Source organism: Lepidochelys kempii, chromosome 2 (genome assembly GCF_965140285.1).
Source record: "Lepidochelys kempii isolate rLepKem1 chromosome 2, rLepKem1.hap1, whole genome shotgun sequence".
In the NCBI taxonomy this organism is placed as follows: domain Eukaryota; kingdom Metazoa; phylum Chordata; order Testudines; family Cheloniidae; genus Lepidochelys; species Lepidochelys kempii.
In genome coordinates, this window is record NC_136381.1 from 180,792,267 (window position 1) to 180,815,613 (window position 23,347).

Genomic DNA, 23,347 nt, shown 5'->3' on the forward strand with positions numbered 1-23,347 from the left:
TGCTGTATGTATGCTTCATGTTAATACATGTAATATAGAGAAAATGTGGACTGTGTGTAACTTAAACAGCACCAGAGCAAAGCTGCTTGCAGGCAAGTCAAGCAGTGCCGTTCCTCATTCTGTCCATGAAGGTTGTGCTCACATTGCTCTGTAAGTGAAGTCTGTTGCGATGGAGCTTTTCTTATCTTTGTTTGAGCAATATCTTAAATCTGCCCTTTTTGTTTGCAACCATCGTAAACTATTCTGCCCATAATGAAGAGTTGGCCTTATTGGTGCAATAGTTTTCTTTTCATCATTCCTCTTTTTCAGCATAGCTATCTGTGACTAAGATTTAATGCTTTCAAGGGCTAGTTTCCATATGGCAGCTGGGCTGTTTAACTCATAGGAGTTGATAGGACAATGTGTTATTAAAGTCTAAGTATTCACTGGCTTGCTTTCCTTTTAGTAATCGCCTTTCAGAAGAAAGCAATATGTGTGTTTCTGAGCCAGGAAAGTTTTCCTAATTAATCATAACATTTTGCACATCCCACCGTACGTGTTAAAATATTGTACTTTAAAGAAATAATAATGGAGCTCTTTCTAAATTCCAAACTCGTGCTGCCCACTCTACCAGTGTTTGAAGATGATATTATTGGGAGGGATATAGTTATACTGTTTCCTACATTTTAAAAAGTGACTAGTTGTTTTGGGTACCTGTGTTTTGGAGTAGTTAACTTGAGACACATAGAAGGGGCCAGATTTTAAGAGGGTGGGAACTTTGCACTTTCAGAAAACTACACTCGTTTAAGAGGTGTCCAGTTGGAAACCCAAAAATGAAAGAACCCCAAATCAACGGTCACTTCTGAAAATCTGGGCCCATATCTTTTTCTAGATATGTATAGTTATACTTCTCTATTTGATTTAAACAGTCAATACACAGATTTTAATGACCAGGCGTCTATCTTTGGGTTTTACATTACCTCCTATTTCTTTTATGTCTGAGTTCCTTCCACATGCGATCAACAGCAATAGCGAAGTCCCTTCTGTTGTCGCTTTTATGTGGAAAGTTTCAAACTGCGAACTATCTTTGTGACCTTTGTAATTTCATAACAGGATTTCTATACCTTTAAGAAGGATACTGTGTTTCCCGTGGATTTTCATTAGCTCAGTTTGTTGATTTCCTGAAGGCTTTTCTTTTCCTGGAGCCCAATCTGACAGCTTCTGAAATTGAAACAAAAGCAAATCTGCATATTTCAAATCTACATAGTCCTTTTCATCTGATGATCTCAAAGTGTTTTTTGAACACTGAGTGAGTCTTACAGTACTACTGTGAGTTAGACATGGTAAATATTATTATACACATTCTACAGATGGGTAAAGTGTAGCAGAGAGCTGCTGCAAGTGACTTTCCCAAGGTCACAAAGTAAGGCAGGGCAGAACTATGAGTAGTAGCCATTTTATTATTACCAGACCTCTGACTCAGAAGCTCACAATGTGTTGCCTTTTTGTTAAAATTATGTCCACAATTGAGCCACATTTATCCCAGTCAACCATACCAAATTCACTAAGGGAAAAAGTCAGTTCACTCTATGGAGCCCAGATAATTGGGCTTTATGCTGATGAATACATAGTAGCTGTAATGAAGAAATACCCCCTCAATCCTAGGACCAGGAAGCAACACAGCTTCTCTCTCAACAATTTGGGTGGAGAGTTGGGACCATTATATTATATTGTCATGAATCCCATGGCCCCTCACCCTAGTCCCATGATCTTCACTGTCGTATGCACAGCTGGCATGGAGATCTCCTCTGTGACTATTTATTATAGTGTATTATTTGTATTATTGTACATCTTAGAGGCTGCAATCAAGATCAAGGCCCCATTGTGCTAGTCATTGTACATACACGTAATGAAATACAGTCCCGGCCTTGAAAAGGTGACAGCCTAAATAGGCATGACAGACAAGGGTGGGAGAAAGGAAGGACGATTGTTCCCAGTATACAGATGGGGACCTAAGGCATCTGAGTTGGTGACTTAAGTTTAAGAGCCTTGCCCAGCATTGAAGAGGGAGTCTGTGGCAGAGGCAGGAATTGAACTCAGCTCTCCTGATTCTCAGTCTAGTACATTAACCTTGAGATCATACTTACTCTGAGGAGTACAGAGGATGCTGAGAGACCCCCTTGTGGGTCTGCTCTGCCCATGGCTTCCACCAGCAGTGCCCTATTACAGGATTTACGTGTGGGACACCAAGATGAATTTCACCCTGGTTAAATAAAAATCCCTGTGTCTAACAAGTGCAAAAAACACTCAAGTCTTTTATTTTTCATGTAGGATCTAGGAACTTGATGTCAGCTGTATTGCCTTAAACAGCAGCAGCCTTTCACCTTCCATCAAAGTAAAAATGTAATCCTGAATTCACCATCTACCCTTCTCTACATGCTGTGTTTCCGACAGCCATCATTCTTGTTTGTTTATTGGGTTATGGCAGTGAGCTGCACCACCAACCGTGCTGAGATCATGTTTAGTTTGGCAATGATTAATGATGTGCCACAGGAGAAGGAAATTTTGTTAAGCCTCCTTGCAGAACTGATAAACCAAAAGCTGTGGATTAATTTGTTTTGGGTTCTCTCTGTCTCTAAAATAATTAATCCTATTTTTATTGTCTCTCATAAAGTACTGAAACCCATCACATCAGTCAGAGTGCACATGCGTACTGAGCCCTTTTCTCCCAAAACACTTGATTCCCTGGGGAGTAGACAGTTGATAGGCAAACTAGAATCAGTCTTCAGCAGACTGGGCTCCTTGACATGGATGCTGATGGCAGGTGAAATGACATGAGGTTTTGCTCTTCCCCATAACAGCTGCTGGCAACTCTTCCTTAAAGCAGAGCAGGCGGAGCTGTGAGATCTGGTTCCCAGTGCTCTTCAGGCAGCTGTGTTTCCCAGCTTCCCTTCTCTTCCGGCTTCGTATCTCACTCTTCTATGAAACAACCAGTGCGGCTCTGCCTCCCCTTCTCTGCTGTGTTCTTTGGCTTTTTTCCCAGTTCACAGCTGCCACACAGTGTATTGCAATGCTCTTTTATATTTTTTCCCGGTACTATAACACCATACTTATCAAGGTTCCCTTGCCTGTCTCTTCCTTGAAATATAAAGTGATGTGTCTCCATGCATGGTTTGTGTTGTGATATTTGGTATTACCCAGTATGCTCATGGGAACACTTCATAATTCCAAAAAGAGAAAGCAGAGAGAGCCCAATATGCAGTGGAAGAAACAGAAGGTGATAAAAAGTACAGTGTGTTACTTACTTACCATAAAATGACTACCATAGTAAATATGAACTGGTGTGTGTCCATCCGTGTCCACATTCACACACGTGTGCATTGGGCGGGGGGAGGGACACTCAGATGCAAATCTGTGCCACTCCACTTTTCTGGACGGAATCAGAACTACAAATGGTTAAAAAATTCTGCGTTTTTCAATGAAGAGCAGAGATACAAAAACAGATGGAATTTGTTGTCTGCCACAATCTCAGTTTTTGGTTTGATGGTTGTGTTTTGATTAGGGCTGTTGATTAACTGCAGTTAACTCACAAAAATTAGCTGCGATTAAAAAAATTAATTTTGATTAATCGCACTGTTAAACAACAGAATACCAATTGAAATTTATTAAATATTTTGGATGTTTTTCTACATTTTCATATTTATTGATTTTTATTACAAAACAGAATACAAAGTGCACCATGCTCACTTTATATTATTATTTTTGATTACAAATATTTGCACCGTAAAAAGGATAAACAAAAGAAATAGTATTTTTCAATTCATCTCATACAAGTACTGAAGTGCAGTCTGTTTATCGTAAAAGTGTAACTTACAAATGTAGATTTTTTTTTGTTACATAACTGCACTCAAAACCAAAACAATGTAAAACTTTAGAGCCTACAAGACCACTCAGTCCTACTTCTTGTTCAGCCAATCGCTAAGACAAACAAGTTTGTTTACATTTACGGGAGATACTGCTGCCTGCTTCTTATTTACAATATCACCTGGAAGTGAGAACAGGTGTTCGCATGGCACTTTTGTAGCTGGCGTTGCAAGGAATTTACATGCCAGATATGCTAAACGTTCACATGCCCCTTCATGCTTCAGCCACCATTCCAGAGGACATGCGTCCATGCTGATGATACTTGTTAAAAAAATCATGCGTTAATTAAATTTGTGACTGAACTCTGTGGGGGAGAATTGTAGGTCCCCTGCTCTGTGTTTTACCCACATTCTGCCATATATTTCCTGTTATAGCAGTCTCGGATGATGACCCAGCACATGTTGTTCGTTTTAAGAACACTTTCACAGCAGATTTGACAAAACGCAAAGAAGGTACCGATCTGAGATTTCTAAGGATAGCTACAGCACTCAACCCAAGATTTAAGAATCTGAAGTGCCTTCCAAAATCTGAGAAGGACGAGGTGCGGACCATGCTTTCGGAAGTCTTAGAAGAACAACACTCCAATGCGGAAACTACAGAACCTGAATCACCAAAAAAGAGGATCAACCTTCTGCTGGTGGCATCTGACTCAGATGATGAAAATGAACATGTGTCAGTCGGCACTGCTTTGGACTGTTATCGAGCAGAACCCATCATCAGCATGGACACAGGTCTTCCTCAAGTATGGAAGTTGAAGCATGAAGGGACATATGAATCTTTAGCACATCTGGCACGTAAATATCTTGTGATGCCGGCTACAACAGTGCCATGCGAACGCCTGTTCTCACTTGCAGGTGACATTGTAAACAAGACATGGGCAGCATTATCTCCTGCAAATTGTAACCAAACTTGTTTGTCTGAGTGATTGGCTGAAGTAGGACTGAGTGTACTTGTAGGTTCTAAAGTTTTACGTTGTTTTATTTTTGAATGCAGTTATTTTTTATACATAATTCTACATTTGTAAGTTCAACTTGCATGATAAAGAGATTGCACTATAGTACTTGTATTAGGTGAATTGAAATATACTTTTTGTTTTGTTTTTTACAGTGCAAATATTTGTAATAAAAAATATAAAGTGAGCACTTTACACTTTGTATTTTGTGTTGTACTTGAAATCAATATATTTGAAAATGTAGAAAACATCCAAAATATTTAAATAAATGGTATTCTGTTATTGTTTAACAGTGCAATTAATCATGATTGATTTTTTTAATCGCTTGACAGCCCTAGTTTTGATGCAGGGTGAGGTATTAAAAAACCTGGTATTCATAAAAATGTCTGTCATCTCGCATTCTGATATATTGTGTGGTCAAATGTACAGAACACACACACTTTCTGCAGGCTCCAGCTCCAGTGAATTCCAAGCAGCATTGCTTGCCCCAATCCCATCCCATATAAATTCCCCTGCCCCTTCTCCTTAACACTCAGACGGTAGAACTGCTCTGTGTAGCCCATTGGCTTCACTATATCCCATGTTCTCAATTGCACTTGGATTTCACAGTACAGTTAAGAATCTGCAGGAAGAGGAATAGCATTTCAGTTCATTTGACCCCACTTGCACACCGCCCCATACAAAAATACTGAACTATGTATGTACACATGGGACATGTTCACTGGAGCACAACATGTGCTGTTTGAATTGTTGTGAACCCAAGACAGTTAATAAAAGAAAATCCTGATACACCGTACCCTCGCTAGGACACGCGAATTCGCATATAATGCAGTCTCGGCCATGGATCCGAAATTTAATTACTTTAATTGGAATTCATTTTAACGCAGTCCCCGCTATAATGCAGTCCCCGCATTAACGCGGTATCGTGCATGGATCCCAAATCCCGCGTTCTGGCGGCAGTCCTGTGTATATAACTTTGCTTAATTACATCTGAGGCATTAGGGGAACTTCCGAATGAGACTGACTGATTATTTTTAATTTGCTACATTTTAGAGCCTACAGAGGTTGACATTATCCTTTTAAAGGAAAACAAATGGCTTGTAATGAATTCTGAAAAGATTTTTCCTGTCCCAAGACACGCAGCAAGTAGCCACAAGTTATTGGAATGAAAGAGACTGCAGACTTATTAGGTGTCAAGATTTACAACATGGAATAGGTACAGTGATTTTGTTACAGTGATGCCATTCCTGTTACCATAGCTAAAGGTCTTTCATCACTGAGATTATAAACTCCTCTGTCCAGCTGTTTAGAACTCGTTGATAACTGGTTCCAGGATGTAACTGCATTTGAAGAAGTTGTCAATCCAGAATGGAATGCTGGGGATGAGAGCGGGGGTTAAATCATTTATGGAAAATGAATTCATTTGAGTCCAAATCCTGAAGTTTTTCCTCAGTTTTTCTTTGGTAAAATTCCCATTGACTTCAGCAGGAGTTTTGTATGTGAGAGTTTTTTTGTTTGTTTTTTTTTTTTTAGAAAAAGACCTCAGGATCTGGCCTTGGATTGTAGAAGTAGGGGCTGAGGGGAAGTACTAGTTTCAGATACTTCCATTCAAGTGGAGTGTAACCCAGTGAGGGGGCTTGCCAGGGGGAGGCAGGGACCAGATGAAAAATTATTGCTGCTTCTTGGCCTTTTGGTCAAGATTGCTTGTAACGTCAGATTTATTATCTGATATGCTCTCTTCTGGGGTAAATGTATCCGTCCTTGAAGGCAGTAGACTTAGTGATCTAACAGATCTGTTCCATCCCTAACTGTTATGACAGATTATTTTGGCAGTCAAACTAGAGCACTTGCATTCCCTTGAGTATTGATGCCAGGCAATTACACCAGCATTAACTGTATGATAAATCAATGGTACTTACTACTGGGGGTACTTAATTCTCCTATGCCATCTGGGCTTCAAGGGACTTCTCTTTGATCTGAGGAAAGTCCCCCACCTCTTCACAACAATCAAAAATTCACAGGGCTCACAGCTTAAACCATGAAAGTTCATGCAGTTTTTGTAGCAGAGTATGGCAACTTTGTTACCATATTTCTCCTTGTAAGAATAGCCTCACGGGCTTTGCTTTCTGTATTCCTGTTGTGACGGGGCAAGGCCAGATGGCTATGGAAAAGCAGTGGGAGATAGATATATTAGCTCCAGGCTAAACAAATCCCTGGTACCAGGATAAGTGAAATGGCAGCTGCTCCTGGTCAATTAAGACACCTGGGGCCAATTAAGAACTTTCCAGAAGGGAGGGAGAAGGCTAGGTTGATTGGGACACCTGAAGCCAATCAGGAGCAGGCTGAAACTAGTTAAAAGCCTCCCAGTCAGTCAGGTGGGTGTGCATGTCAGGAGCTGTGGGAGGAAGTTGCGCTGTTGGAGAGGCTGAGTAGTACACACCATATTAGGCACAAGGAAGGAGGCCCTGAGGTAAGGGTGAAGTGGAGCTTGAGGAAGTGAGGGCTGCTGCTGGGGAAGTAGCCCAGGGAACTGTACATGTTATGTTTCTAAAAGGTCAACTACCATAGCTGATACTATTAGGGTCCCTGGGCCGGAGCCCGGAGTAGAGGATGGGCCCGGGCTCCCCCCCCCCACCTTTGCCCCCTGATTAATCACTGAGACTGGGAGACAACAGAGACTCTGCAAGGAAGGATAACTTCTCCTCACCTCCCTCGCTGGCTTATGATGAAAATGGCTCAGTAGACTGTGACCCTTGTCTCTAGAGAGAGAAGGGTTACATGGAGGGTCACAGTGAACCTCTGAGGCTAGCAAAATCCACCAGGAAACATGGGACCCATGGAGGCAAGGACAGAGATTTGTCACATTGTTTAAGTTCTTTAATACAAAGGGGCAAATTAATTAATGTGCATTGTTGTCATTTATTATTTGTGTTACACAATAGTGCTTGAACACTCCAGTTGTGGGACAGGAACCTCATTGTGCTAGACACTGTACAGATACAAATTAAAAAAAGATGGTCCCTACCCCAGAGAGAATTGTTATCATTATTTGTTAGAATTTTTTCTTAATTTAAAATAATTTCCTAAAGATTTTTAGCATATAGGCTTATTTGCACATGTGCAACAACTGAAATCAGAGTTTGGGCTCTACCAGCCTTGAAGACACTTATTACGATGTTCCAGGTCAGTAATTTATGAACTCGGAAAGATTTATACAATACATAATAATAACTTTTTCTATACAGAGTTAAGATCTGACTAGTCAGAATGGGTTTGCTCTATTCACTGCTTCATGTATTTTACAAATGATTTAATTAATTCTTATGACAATTTTTTTATTCTTCCAGCACTGAATGGACCTTTTGATATCATTGATGCACCTATCACTTAAAACACTCAACTGTTAAGTGGAAGAGTGCTAAGGAATTGATACTCTGTAGACAGAGGTGAAAGTAACTGAGGACACTTACTGATATGGGGCCGGGGCAGCGCCGGCCCCCCAGAAGGGTGGGGTCTCAGGCAGAAGGGGCCGGGCTGGGGGGGTCGTCAACATCCCCCAGTCAGCCCTTCCAGGCCACCTGGTCCGGGCTGCCGTGTTGATTTAAAGGGCCCGGGGCCCTGGATGCCACTGCTGCAGTAGTGGCAGCGGCGTCCAGAGCCCCAGGCCCTTTTAAATCGCCAACCCCAGGGCAACTGCTCCCTTTGCCCCCACCACCTGTCTGGGGGGGGGGGGGAGGGCAAAAGGGGCAGGGACCTCAAAGCGCTGCAGGGTCCTTTGCTGTGGCAGCGCTTTAACATTGCTGTTCTCTCCCCTCCCCTCTCCTCCCCTCGGTGGCCCCGCCGACGGGGGGGCCCGGCAACATTAAAGTGCTGCCGCGGCAAAGGACCATCCTTAAAGCGCTGCTGTAGCAGCTCTTAATGCCCCCACCCCTTTTGCCTCCCCTGTCGGCGGCCCTGCCAGTATGGACCCTACCAACAGGGCCACCCACAGGGGAGGCAAAAGGGGCAGGGACGCAGCAGTGCTTTAATGTGGGCTGGGTATGGGCTGGTGCCGCCCTTACCGGCTCACTTTCACCCCTGTCTGTAGACAAGTTTTTTAGCTCATTGCTTTTTTCAGTGATATGAATATTGAAATAGGTGTTTAGTAAAGAATTATTATCGCTTACTCATTAAAAAAAAATGATGCATAATAAAATATAAATTTATGCAGATAAATAGTACATCTTTGCAAATGCCTGACTCCGTAGTTTGCAAACCCTGGGCAGATCCTCAGCTGATGGAAACTGTCATCACAACATTGAATTCAACAGAGCTATTCCAAATTACAGCAGCTCATGATTTCATAGAATCATAGAATATCAGGGTTGGAAGGGACCTCAGGAGGTCATCTAGTCCAACCCCCTGCTCAAAGCAGGACGAATCCCCAATTTTTGCCCCAGATCCCTAAATGGCCCCCTCAAGGATTGAACTCACAACCCTGGGTTTAGCAGGCCAATGCTCAAACCACTGAGCTATCCGTGGCATTTCACCTACTGTGTTTCTTCACAAAAGCTTATACATGTGTAGACTCAATCCAAACGCACAATTCCATTCTCTCTAGTAAAGTATGCAAGGGACACTTTATTATGTGCTGTAAAGGTTTCCTCTTTTTAATATAAGAATTTTTTTAAAAAAATGTTAAAGCCACGATGCATATTAACAAAGGTCAGGAAATTTAAAAAGAGGGCTGCCAGCTCATCCTTGAGCCATATCATTGTCATTTTCCCTTGTTCATGTAAATTAAAGCTGAAATGTGAGCATTTAATTTGAAATTCCTACTTTGGTACTGCTCTCAGTTATGCCAATGTTAAACCCAGAGTATCTACATTTCATTAGCAGAGCTGGTCAAAATTATTTTACCAGAAATGTTTCCTGATGAAATATGGAGTTTTGTAATAGTGTGGAAAATGTCCATTTTCATTATGTTTTCTAATTTTTCTAATTTGAGAAAATTTGAAATGAAATGGTTTGTTTCTAATCATAATTTAGACATCTGGAAATGTCTAAAATGCTGTCCATTTGGAATGAAACTTTTCATTTCAGTTGAATCTTCTGAAATTTTTCATTTTGACATTCCTGAATCAAATTTTTATTGGATCTTTTCATTCCATGAGAATGTTCAGTATTTCAACTTTGCATCCCATTTCAGGACAAAAACAAAAGTCAAAATATCAGATTTTCCCATGGGATGGAAGTTCTGTTTTCTAAACAGTTGTATTCAGTAGTTGCTTGGGGTATAAACTAGTGTAATTTAGAGCAGTACCATGTGCTGTAATTTTAATTGAACTTGGTTTGGTATCTGTTTTTGATATTAAGTTAATACAGGATATTGTGGATTTAAAAGTTTGCCTATCCCTCCCTAATACTAGCAATCTATGGGTACACAAATCTATAGCTGAACTTTTAGTCCTGTTTGAACATATATTGATTAACATGTTACTAAGACAGTTGTAAATTGTGATGGAGGCACCACACAAATATTTGTTCTAGGACATAAATATTTGTTTCTAGTCATGTTAAACCTAAATATTTGTTTCCTGTCTCCATTAGAATTTACAGTTGTCAATTAGCATGTTAATTATCATGTTAAAATGTGTAGACATTCTCTCTCCCTTCTCCCACGCTCTCTCTCTTTTCTATCTCCTCTCCCTCCTTGAAAACTTGTTTGAGGAGCTAAGCACATTTTGTTAGTAAAAGCCCTGGATTAAATGCCACCCACAAATGATTTGTGCATGTTTTATTTTGCCAAGGGGCTTTGTCAGATACTGAGAGAAATAATGTAATCTTGGTTGAACTATGATTTCAGTTAACTAACAAGTGAGTTTAGAGACCGTCTTATTAACTTTGCACATCATTTTACTTAGGCAGAAAAGCTTTCTCATTCAGGAGTCATCTCTTGCCTCATTTGCTCCAGGGGCATGATGAACAGAAAGGAGACTGATTTAAGTCTCATTTTTGGTGCAAATATTCATCTCCCTCTGTACATACTAAATGTAAAGAAAGATGCTTCTCATCCCTCAGTAGTTCCTATTTAAATCAGAGATGGACTCAGGAAGTGCTGTTCGGATTATTCGGATTGTGATTAGTTCTTGCAAGATTCTTGCTTATGACTTTCTTCTCAAGTACTTTTCCTAGTCTCATTCGTCCTGCATTTCACACATTCTTAAACACCTCTTTTCATTTCTCCCTCCTCCAACATTAGTTCCACTCTCTCCTTCTTCATCCCAGTCTCTGTTGATATTTCCCTTCTATTGGCTGTCTCCAGACCCTCACACTTTACCCCTTCCTTTACTCCTCCTTTTGTCCCTTCTGTTTCCTTTCATTCGATCTTCTTCCAGGATCTCTTCTCCAGATCCTTCTCCTCTGCTTTCCTGCTCTGTCACTATTGAAACTCCATTGTAGTACTGTCTCTCATATCTTTGACCCTTCTCCCACCCTATCTGATCTTTCATTGGTGCTTTTGCTTCTTTCTCTTTTAATATAAACCATCCTTATCTTGCTAATCCATACTGCTAAAACTCCTCGTAGTAAAGAGAGAGCCTGGAGCACTCGGCCTGGTGCAAAACCTTAGTCCTGAACCAGAGGCTGTGAATGAAAGTCAGGCCATGTATTAAAGCAGATTCTTACAAGTTCACTGTCCAATACATAAACTTGGCAAAGTTGCTGCTAGCGTTGCTAAAACATAAGTACTCCTAGAAAGTACTAGCCACTAAATAGTTGTGTAAATACTTTCCAGAATGCCAATACAAATATACTCCAATCTAGCACAAGATAAGAGGGTTTGACAAAATAATGAATAGGGATGTTTTGTCTGAAATGCCAGGAAAAAGTTACAAGGGGAAGTAATAAACAGATGTCATAAAACACGTAAGGTGTATGTAAATTGTTTATTCCAGTTGTTTCTCTTAATCTATAAATGTCAGGAGACCTTCCCTTAACCCTTTGTGTGGCTGAGGGGACAGCAAAGGCTCCTGCTGCTGGCTCCGTGCCATGTTGTTAATGTTCTTGTGCAAGTTGTGCAAGTCATTAGGACTGTTCCTTGAGGGCAATAAACCTGGCCAAGTGCCTTTATCACCAAACCATGCCTCTGGTCTTTCCTTATAAGTAATATCAAGGTCTGCTGAATTAGCTGGTTGCACTCTCTGCAAGTGCTGATAACACCGGAGCTCCAAGGACCAAAGCCCTGAGCAGCTATAACAGCTTTGCCGTAACAACAACATTCCACCCTTCTACACCCCTGTCCCTGCCCTGGCCATCCTTCTTCTTCATATCTGTACCCTTCTTTCCAGCCTTCTTTCTTCTTATCTTGCCCCCTCCAATCTATTCAATGAGCCACTACTGAAGTCATCTTCCCTCCCTATCTCTCCAGCCACATTACTTCATTCCTAGAAATCCTTTGCCATATTTTTGTCATTTGTCATTTCTGAGCATCAAATTCAAGCTGCTATTTGCATAGAAATAAATCCCAATGTCAAGAGATAAGAGAATAAAAAGAAAGTGAAAGAGAGAACAAAAGAGAAAAAGATAGGAGTGGTGGGAAGATAGAATTAATCAAAATGTGACTTGACAGAGATGAGGTCAAACAAGGATATGTTGAGAGCTATCTAAAAAGTTGTATATGAAGTTAGGTAACATAGTAATGGCCAACTTAGAAATCCAGTAGATAGGTAAGATTCGATAGACATGAAAGGTACCGCCATCTCATTCCAGACAAGTAAATTGGGCTTAAGTCAGTGTGCTCCACAACATAAAAAATATATTTAATTTTTTACCGCTCCAACTCTTTGAATATTCTCAGTTAAGTTGCCCACCTTTAGCAAACTGCCCAAATCATAGTTCTGCCTTACCACATAACAGGGCATCAGTCTAGAAAAAAAATTTTAAAAAAGGATACAAAATGGAGAACATGTTCCCCCTCAAAATCTAATCCTGCATATGTCCTATGGGGGAAAAAAAACATATATATATATATAAAATGCATTTGCAATGACCATATACGATGTTTATGTTTAACAACATGGAGGCCTGGTGTATGCTTAAAACGTAGGTCGGCCTGGCTATGTTGCCCAGAGGTGTGAAAAATTCACACACAAGGGACATAGGTAAACTAATTTAAGCCCCAGTGTAGACGTTGCTAGGTCAATGGAAGAATTCTTCCATCAGCCTAACTACTCCCCTTAAGGGGGTGGATTTACTAAAGCAATGAAAAAACCCCTTCCATCATTGTAGTAAGTGTCTGTACCACAGTGCTACAGCAGTGTAGCTGCAGTTGTGTCTCTATAGGTCTAGTAGTGTAGATATATCCTAAGAAATACTGAGGAAAAGAGTTCCTTTAATTACACCTGTAAGGTCAAATTTTTAAATGTGTTGATCCTAAGCTTAGAGCAGTTAATCTCCCAAGCAGCAGTAATCAAGAGCTAGCAACTCAGCTTGAGAGATTTTGAGCAGATAAGAAGTTCTTGGCAGTGGTTCCCAATGCTAGAGAGATGACTCAACCAGCAGCTATGGCACTTAGGTTGACTTGTTAAATACCATTCCATTACTAACACTAAAAAGAAGATGATCACCCCGATCGCTTAGCTCTTGTGTGCACCAGGTTTTAAGTATCAGGGGGGTAGCTGTGTTAGTCTGTATCCACAAAAACAACAAGGAGTCCAGTGGCACCTTAAAGACTAACAGATTTATTTGAGCATAAGCTTTCATGGTAAAAACCTCACTTCTTCAGATGCATGGCGTGAAAGTTACAGATGCAGACATAAATAGGTTTTAAGGCATGCCTGTTGACTCTGCCATCTTGTGCTGTTGGGGGGGAAAGGTGTCACAGAGAGGACTGGGTCGTTCTTTAACAATTCTCTGGTTAGCTTTCAAGACTATAGCACTGGAAAACACACACATTATTTGCATTACAACAGCTACTGCAAATACTGGAGCAGGAGTGTTCAACGGGATCACTCGTAATCTTAAAGTTAAGCATGTGTTTGCAACATTAGCATCTAAATTAATGGTTTGATTTTCTGAAGTGCTGAGCACTCCACTTCAGTGTAAGCTGGGAGTGCTCTGCATCTTTGAGAATCAGGCCACTTATTTAGGTGACTAACTTTAAGTATCACATTTGAAAATGTACTTTAAAGTTAGCTACTGCATAGTATGAGGTGCAGAAATCATGGCTGTTGGTTGGATGTAAAACTTATTGCAGTGAACAGTCCAGCATTGGGCCTATAAGAGCTGGGCTAACTACAGTATTTTAAACCATGTTCTATCTGAGGTCTTAATGTTAAAGATGCTCAACTAGAACCTGTAACAATCTAGACAGAGAGGATACCCAGTGCCAAGTTCATGCTCATTAGAAAAACTGAACTGGGGTGGCATGTTTTCCTTCACTGGTGCTATAATTGCTGCCAAGAAAACAGAAAAAGAAAGATGGAACCAGAAACCAGATGGAACCTGGTCTCTCTAATATGGGTTTATGAATAAGCAGCATACCTGTTCCTTATGTTAGGAGCATCCATTTCTGACTATTCTTTTGTGGACGTTTCTTTCATTAGACTCCAGAAACTCCTTTAGGGCCTGATCCAAAGCCCATTGAAGTCACCTCGAGGATTCCCATCAACTTTGGATCAGTCCCTTCATGTTCAAACATCGTGATAGTGTGCTCATTTACATTTAATATCTGGGGTAATATAAAATCAGTAGCCAGGGATGGCATATTTAGTACTTGGACTTGTGTAATCTGTTTGCTATATTGTGAAAGTAGCCAATAAGAAAAGTTGTTCCTCTTAAATGATCAATTTAAAAGTATGCAGAAATCCTCTTTGAAATAGGCAACCGAGTCAATCACTGACCCCATGCCAATAAAAACACCACTTTTAACTAGTTAATCTGGTGGACTGCAGACAGCATCCACCTGAAAACAAACATCCCTGTAAGTGGTGAAAGGAACAGCAGCTGAAACATGGAATAAAGAACCCTAGATATTTTTTACTGATGAGTTATCCTTAAAAAAATCTTATAAATATAGCCCAATTATAGGGATATTAAAATGTGTGGATTGATTGATAGGACCCTCTACTTTGTTTGGGCCAGTCTACCAAACTTATGAAGAGTAGTATCTTACTCTGCAAGTACATACTCAAAGTAAAGGGCTCCTCTGAGTAAGGGCAGCAGAAAATGAGCCTTTGAAAGGAGGTGCGGAAATGTAAACTTGTACCTGATTGAAGAGACAGAACTATGAGGGGAAAAAACTGCATCATCTTTTGGAAATGGATTGTTGCAAAAAGCTCAGGAGTGTGTAGTTCATGCAATAGAGAGCTTTTCTTATCTCTTTTTAATTGCTTCGATTTGCTTACTGCACCTGGTAGCAAGACTAGAATGAGTGTATAGCTCATAGCTAAAAGGGATGTTGCATCTCAAGAAATTAATGTCAGAAACACAGCTCAGATGATGACAGTTTCAAGGTTGATGCAGTGAAACTAAAAGAGTTACGTACACACATTTGGGAAAAGAAAAGTTTTCAGAATGCGTAGTCTTCTAAGGGATCAAGCTTCCATTTTTAGAAATATTAGTGAAGATGAAGGAATAAAAGAAAAGAAAAAAAAAGATGCAAGAATATTTTCTATCCTCTTTTCCCAGCTGTTAATTCCTATCACAGATCTGCTTTGATCTGGACTGAATGTTACTATTTCCTCCTTCTTGTCAGCCTGGCTTGGCTGTGAGGGAGAAAAATCTTTTTAAGTCTGATAAACTGTTTTTTTTTTCCCCCCACTCCACCTAAAGACAGAATCAGATAAGCATTTCAAAGTATGTGATTTGTACCAGCAGTGAGGAAAGAAGCAAAGAGAGCGAGCGAGAGAGAGATCAATCTATGATATATATTTATGGGTACTGGTGCCAAACAAATCCCCTAAGTTAACTGTGTCTCAACAGTTTTCTCCTGGTAAAATAGTTAATATGCAGATATCTCTCTGTTGTGCAGACATTTTCATTCTAATTCTTTTCATTTCATTTCATTCTAATTCTTTCGTCTGCATTTTTTTTATGGCACTGCTTCAAAAGCAATCCTATAACAACCTTAGAAAATTGATCACCCTCTCCCGATGTTATATTCTTTTGTTACTAGCTTCATTTCCTTCGCTATGTACTCTACACCTTTCCTGAAACAGTGTGAAGATCAGTGACCCTCTAGGCCTAGGTTGAAACTCGAGTGGTTGAACCAAATAGTCTCAAGAAAGGCAAAGGGGGAGGAAACTGGAATGAAAAAGAAAAGCACATCTTAATCACACAGTAGTTATACCTGCATATATATATCAGATGCTCCCCTCCCCATATGCAGTACAGAGTGGAGCAAACTACTGCAGTTATCGGACTTTGCTACTGCCCTCTGCTGGGGAGGGCAGCTTTAAACTCCACTGGGAGTGCTATAAAGCCCTTCTCATGGGTGCTCCCCAGCTTTGTGAGCTATCCACCCACGTCCAGACCCCCAACAGTTTGCACTGCTGCATTCTGTCTCAACGTAGACTTTCTGAAGGGGGCCCACAGCCTGGGCTGCGTTGGCAGAAACGAGGGAGCGACTTCAGTCTCTGGACTCTTACAGACTATACAATTATCTACAATAACAACTATGTTGGGGCATTCCATTTGGTTGGTTTCCCTTACATGATTAACACGTAGTTCTATCTCATAGTGTAGAAGAGACACAACCCTCTGTTACTCCTGTGTCCCCAAACCTTGGACAAAGCAGGGCTATAGCATGGTACTGTAAGACGGTGACAGTTCCATTCACACTAGAAAACAGGAATCGCATTTTAACAGTATTAGAAGATAACTGTATTGTAAGTGAGTCCCCCAAGAGGATTATTTATTGTACTGTAGATGAGCCCTTGTTGTTAAATGTGGCATCCAGTTAGAGGTTAACTCCTTTGCACTCTGTGGTGCAAAATTTGCTTTGTGATCATTAATTGATAATTATTAAAATTCATCTGTTTTCCACACCACCTAATTGCAGCATATACTAGAATATTATTTGAAATCAAAACCAAAGAGTTAAAAAAATAATACTTTTTTGCTTTCATCCACAGGTAATGCAGGTGGTGAAAGAGCAAATAATGAGAGCACTCACTACCAAGCCTAGCTCTCTGGACCAATTCAAAAGTAAACTTCAGAATCTAAGTTACACGGAAATTTTGAAAATCCGTCAATCCGAGAGGATGAACCAGGAAGATTTCCAGTCTCGTCCAATTCTGTAAGTACTTTCCCCTTTCTAAGTCACTTATTGCATGGAAGGACTAAGAAATGTGAATGAAATTTGTGAACTGTTCAGGGGGAACCCAGGGGAAAAATTGCCCAGGGAGCACTGCTCAAAAGCAATGGAGTAGCATCTGATTGAAGTGCATATGTTTTCTTCTGCTGCAAATCTCAGCTGTTTCTTTGAGTTAGGTTCAAACAGATTTGGCTAATCCCTATAGGGCCTAGCGTGACTTATTTGCAGAAAATAATGCTTTGACATTTCCATGCTTTGTGTTGTTATGCGTGCACATTTTTTTTTTAACATGAGTTTTTGTCTTCTGTCCAATGCCCCATAAAGATTCAAAATATCACTTCTCTGAGCCAGGTAAATAGCCCAGAGCAATAGCACCAGTATAAATTTGCTCCATAAAAGAGTGTTTGAGTGATAGTGTCATCTTTTCTTTTGCTTGTGTTATCTTTGATGTTAGTCAGGTACAGTTACTTATTTCTAGGTGATTTCTTGTTAACATATATGCAGTGTAATACCCATTTCATATGGTCTAATGCTACGTATCAATTGTGGTACCTCTATTATAGCTTGCGTCTGCTTCTCAAAATGTCTTCATCTCCATTATATGTGAAAATCCTAGAGATGAGCCATGGACATGACATTTGATCTGCACTGGGGTAGGGCTTGAAACCAAACTAGTGACTTGGGGCAGGTTTATCTTCAGTGGTGCTCAAATCTCATGTCTTTTGATCCAGACTAGCAGAAACCTTTTGAGATAATCAGCTGAGAATCTGTGAGAGTTCCGTCATCTTAAACCAAAATTTCATGAAATGTTGGCCACGTTTGAAGTTGAATGGGACGAAACTGTAAAGATGGATTTGTATTTAGGTATTTCAGTTCCATCACTCCGGAGTTCAAGAGGATTCATGTATGAGACTCTGGGTTTGGTTTATCTGCAAAACTACATGTATGTGCAAACTCCGCGGGCCTTTCTCTGACAGGACAATGGTGAAAGCATAAACTAAGCAGAGTTACAAACTTTAATAATACTAACTGGAATCAAAGGGACAGTGATTCTTTTATGTCTTCACATTATTAGAATGATAGGACCTAGCACCCAGTTAGAATTGATATCACCTGTAGTCTTGTATCTGTTCAAAACTGGATTTGCATCCCTACACTTCAGAGCAGTTCTTTGCCAATCTTTTGTAACCCACAGAGATTCAAAGCAGTTTAGTGGTGCTACACCTGTCCCCAAAGCTTCTTGTTTTCCTCACTTTCCCAGTGAGTCAACTATTTATCAGCGATACAGGTCAACTATTTATACTATTTATATTCACTTTGAGCCTTGCCTACCATGGTGAAATTTGCTAGTGCAGCACAAGCTTTCTGATTCCAAATATCAGGGTTGCTAATCATTGTCACAGTGTATAGTCTGCATCCACAAAATGTAATGAATGCATTCCATGATCCAAATAAAAGCAGTGGAAATGTTAAAGAAACTCATTTCAGATCCAAGACAAATGTTAAGCTTAAGAAATGAATAACTAAGCTATTTAAACAATCATGACTGTATTCATGGTGATTTAAATTCTATGAATTTCCATTTTGATTGCATCTCTGATCACTTATTCTTGATTGTGAAGGGAAAGTGCTCTTTTAGTTTCCCCTGTGATTTGGCTCCATGTACTGAATTCTCACAAACTGTGTAGATGCTACTAATGACGCAAGTACAAAATCATGAATCCATTGTGTGTAAAAGAGAGAACGAGCCAGAGAAGGTAGTTTTGGTCTCCACAGAAACCTAAAGAATTGCAGGTACTTAGAAAGAAATTGTTCCCAACTGAATATAAAGTCAGTAGCCTTATTAAGAGCTGTATTAGGATGTGGCTAATGGATGGTAACTATTCACGGACCCAGCATGACTGAGCCTTTTTGCTGGTGTTCCCACATATAAAATAAAGAAGTTACAGCTCTTCAAACTTTTGGACTACAGTGCTCCAAATAAACTTTTGTTTGAGTTTGAAGTGGGAATGGTTGCATTAATTATTAATTATTATGATTTTATTTATTAATTGCATTAGCTCAGTTTTGCAAGGAGGAATTTGTTTCCCTAAGGTCACAGTGTGGTTGGGACATCAGAGATCAAGTTTAATCTACTTCTAGTTCTGGCAAAACAGCAAATCCATAGGAAAACAGGGTGTGTTTGAATTTGATCAGTTTTGAATGGCTATGGAGGGGTGCACCCACAGTTAGAAGGCCAAATGGAGAAATAGAATAGTTACTAATAGGAATCAGAGCACATCAAGGTTCTGCCCTGAGCCCCTTTTTGTTCATGTTGGTGCTCAATGCACTTACAAAAGACATCCAGAGAGTGGCCCCCCCAGTGCATGTTTTTTGCAGATGATGTAGTGCTTGGGGGTGGGGGGGGCAAAGAGGAAGTGGAAGAAGAGTTAGAAAAATAGAGGTGTGTTTTTGAAAGAAATAGAATGAAAATCAGGAGAAATAAAACAGGTTATGTGGTCAGTAGATTCATTGATACCTTGCAGTAAAACAATGGAATTCTAAGTCTGGGAGCCCAACCATTACCAAAAGGTACGGACAGTCAAGAACCTAGGTTCAACAGTGAAGGGTAATGATGAACTCAATAAGGAACTTTTTAGTGGAACAGGAAAGGCATGGACTAAATGGAAAGAAGTGAGCGACATGATCTGTGATAGGAGAGTGCCTATCAAATTGAAAAATAAGATCTACAAAATCCATTTTGGTATGACTCTGAATGCTGGGCACTGAGGAGGAGGCAGGAGCAGATCTTGAACACAGTGGAAAAGTTAAAATGGATGCTTGGAGTTACCAGGCTGGATTATGTTTGAAATGACTGAATTAAGGGAAGTGTGATGGTGGAATTAATTATAGAAAAGCTGAGAGAAATTCAGGCTTAGATGGTTTGGGCATGTGAAAAGAAGATCAGAAGAATATATAGGAAACAGGGTGTTAAATTTAGAAGCAGAGGGTATGAGAAGGGTTAGGAAGATCCAGAATTAGATGGATGATTGTCATACAAAAGTATTTGATTAGCTGCGGAGTTTCTGAGGAACTGCTTCAAGACAGACTGGAATGGAGAAGGACGACTAAAAGTGCCGACCCCATATAGATGGGATTAAGGCTAACAGAAGAAGAAAAGAAGATGGAAGGGTGTACGCAGTTCTGCTGATCATGTTGCTATGCAAAGCACTAGGTCATTTCTTTGGCACACTAAATAACAGTAGAGCTGGGTGAATAAAAGGCAAAATTATGATGTTTAAGAGGAGGCTGGAGCGGCTTAGGGGGAGTTTGTTAATGCAGCAGTTTTTAGGGAAGGATTGTTTGTAAGTCAGCAACACAGAGGGGAACATTTGGAGGGATTTGGGTTTTTATACCTTTCTTTTATCTTTAATAATTTTCTGCTAGGCTGGAAAATGTCAATAATAACTGTTCAGGAAGCATTAATGATAGGAGAGAATACAATATAACAGATGAAAGGTGCTTTGGGATTATTTTTCTATTGTAATTTAAATCATTATAACACTATAAAATACCCAATTCTAGAAAAAGTGACTGTTGCTGATTGGAAGGAATCTGAGCTGTGAGTATGAAAGTACAGGGCTAGAGGCAGATGAAACTGGTACTAAAAAACACTCTGTTGTTTTTTTAAAAAATTAAAATAATTTCTAAAGATCTTGTGAGCCATGAGTTGCTTAGATGTGTGTTTTAAAAGCAAGTAGCTGATGGTGTGCTGAGACCAATGGGGAGAATCATAAAGTTAGTGACACCTTCTTATTTGGCTGTCTCAAGTGTTTGATCCCTTCCAATTTACTAATCCTTGTGATTATTAAATCATTAAATTAAATTATTTAGTAGAAACTAAAATGCAATCAGCTGTTTTATCCCTTCCTCATATTTTCCTTGCTATCTTGCCCTTTCCCCAGGCACAAACTGGATCTTATGCTATTCTGAAATCATGAGATAAAAATGTTGCAAAAATATATTTAAAATTGTGTTTCTCTATCTTACTGCTCTCCAGATTTGATTTTTAAATTAGGCAGAGTGAGATATTTCTGCCAGTAAGTGGAGTGGCTCTTCTGGTTTGGGGTCCAACCCTACAATGGTTGAACTTCCTCAACTCCCACTGACTTCAGTGGTTGAGGAAACTTAAATGCTTCAGAGGATAAGGTCCTTTATTTAGGTGCGTGGATAGTAATTAGCAGGATTGCTCAGTGTACCCAACCCCGTTTTATATAATCTGAAAGCAGTAAGAGTGAAAGCCTTCCTGACAGTGAGATGAATTAGGTTTTGGAATAGTCTTGCAAAGGAAGTACTTGGTGCCAAGTTGCTTAAGAAAATTAAATCAGGGTTGGACAAAGCACTGGAAAAAGTGTGGTAGAGAGCAATTTTACACTGGTAGCAGCTGCTGACGACACTAGGGTGAAGGCTGACCAGGCAGAAGGGGAGATGGTCTCATGCTAAAGGCACAGGACCTAGGCTTAAGTCACTAGAGGGAGATTTTCAAAGGCTCATTGAAAATCAGTGAGAATTGGTTATCTGTCTCTTCTTTATGCATTTGAAAATCTTCCCAGTAATCTCCACATGCCAAATTTCCCCCTCTGTAATAACTAGGATAATAATACTTCTCACCATTACAGGGTATTTATATCTGTCAGGCACTCAGATACTGCGGTGTTGCAGGACATATCAGTAGAGAGAGAGAAGGCCCCCTCCTCCCTCTCTCTTATGGCAAGAAAGCCTTTAGATACTGAAAAAAGAAAAGGAGTACTTGTGGCACCTTAGAGACTAACCAATTTATTTGAGCATGAGCTTTCGTGAGCTACAGCTCACTTCATCGGATGAATGCATGCATCCGATGAAGTGAGCTGTAGCTCACGAAAGCTCATGCTCAAATAAATTGGTTAGTCTTTAAGGTGCCACAAGTACTCCTTTTCTTTTTGCGAATACAGACTAACACGGCTGTTACTCTGAAACCTGTCTTTAGATACTGAGCCACTTTTGAGAGGTTTTATTTATTTTTGGATTGGTTAGCGTTCAAATTCACTCTCTGTCTCTGGTTTATGTTGGGCAACAGTGTTTTCCAGGGGGAGAGGAGGAAACATGGGAGTTAACGAAAGGGAAACTGCAATCTTGGAGGGGAGGAGACGGGAGTGGGATTTACCTCGCATCACTTCTGTCACCTTGTTAATTTGTAAGTCCACATTTCCCCTGTGCCTTGCCTGCACGCTGTCTGTGTAGGCTGTGAGCTCTTCAGAGCAGAGACAATGTGCTCTCTATATTCAGTGAGCCACCTGGTAAACCTGTTTGGCAGTGGATAAATAAGAGTTATTTAATTTTTCTCAGGTATTATTATTTAGAGGACCCCCAATTTGTGTCAAGTCCTTGGGCCGAGGAAGAAACACAGAGCCTGACCAGTTGCATTAGGATGTACTAGATCAGTGGTTCTCAAACTAGGGCTGCTGCTTGTTCAGAGAAAGTCCCTGGTGGGCCGGGCCAGTTTGTTTACCTGCTCCGTCCACAGGTTCGGCCAATCGCAGCTCCCACTGGCCGTGGTTCGCCGCTTCAGGCCAATGGGGGCTGCAGGAAGGGCGGCCAGCACATCCCTCGGCCCATGCCGCTTCCTGCAGCCCCCATTGGCCTGGAGCGGCGAACCGCGACCAGTGGGAGCCGTGATCCGCCGAACCTGAGGACGCGGCAGATAAACAAACCGGCCCGGCCCGCCAGGGGCTTTCCCTGAACAAGCGGCGGCCCTAGTTTGAGAACCACTGTACTAGATGACCTTTTTAGGTTTTCATGTCTAATTTCTATAGTGTTATGATTCTGTGTACTTTAGTGATAATTATCCAATTTCTGGATTGAACTGTGTAAATATCAAACTGTTCTTCATACTTATGCTTGAACACTTGAGGCCATTTCAGTGAGATGTACACTGTATTAAAGAATTGCTAAACCAATCCAGATTGTGTCTCATTGCTGTTGTATTTGGGGGTCTTTTCTCCGTCTCTTTCCTAAAGAGCACGGAAAACCAAGAAACCTATTCAAGCACTAAAGTCTTTTGACAGTATATAAATACCATGCAGAATATTCATACCATGGCTCTCAGTGGGAAAACTATGGTATTTGAAAATAATCATGAGTACTAATAAAACACTTTCTAGAGGTAGTTTGTTTCTGTA

The 23,347-nt window shown here is 40.4% G+C and overlaps 1 protein-coding gene across 5 annotated transcripts in view; it reads left to right on the forward strand.

Moving 5' to 3' along the window:
• The window catches only part of ELMO1 (engulfment and cell motility 1), a 413,972-nt gene that overhangs the window by 356,917 nt on the left and 33,708 nt on the right, over positions 1-23,347 (forward strand). For 4 of the 5 annotated variants that reach the window (XM_073332875.2, XM_073332876.2, XM_073332878.2 and 1 more), the window contains one exon: positions 16,969-17,132. In XM_073332875.2, the coding sequence (XP_073188976.1) occupies positions 16,969-17,132 (164 nt within the window). Of the gene's footprint in view, positions 1-5,971; positions 6,072-16,968; positions 17,133-23,347 lie in introns of those variants that run through there. The other variant, XM_073332880.2, reaches the window with a different exon arrangement.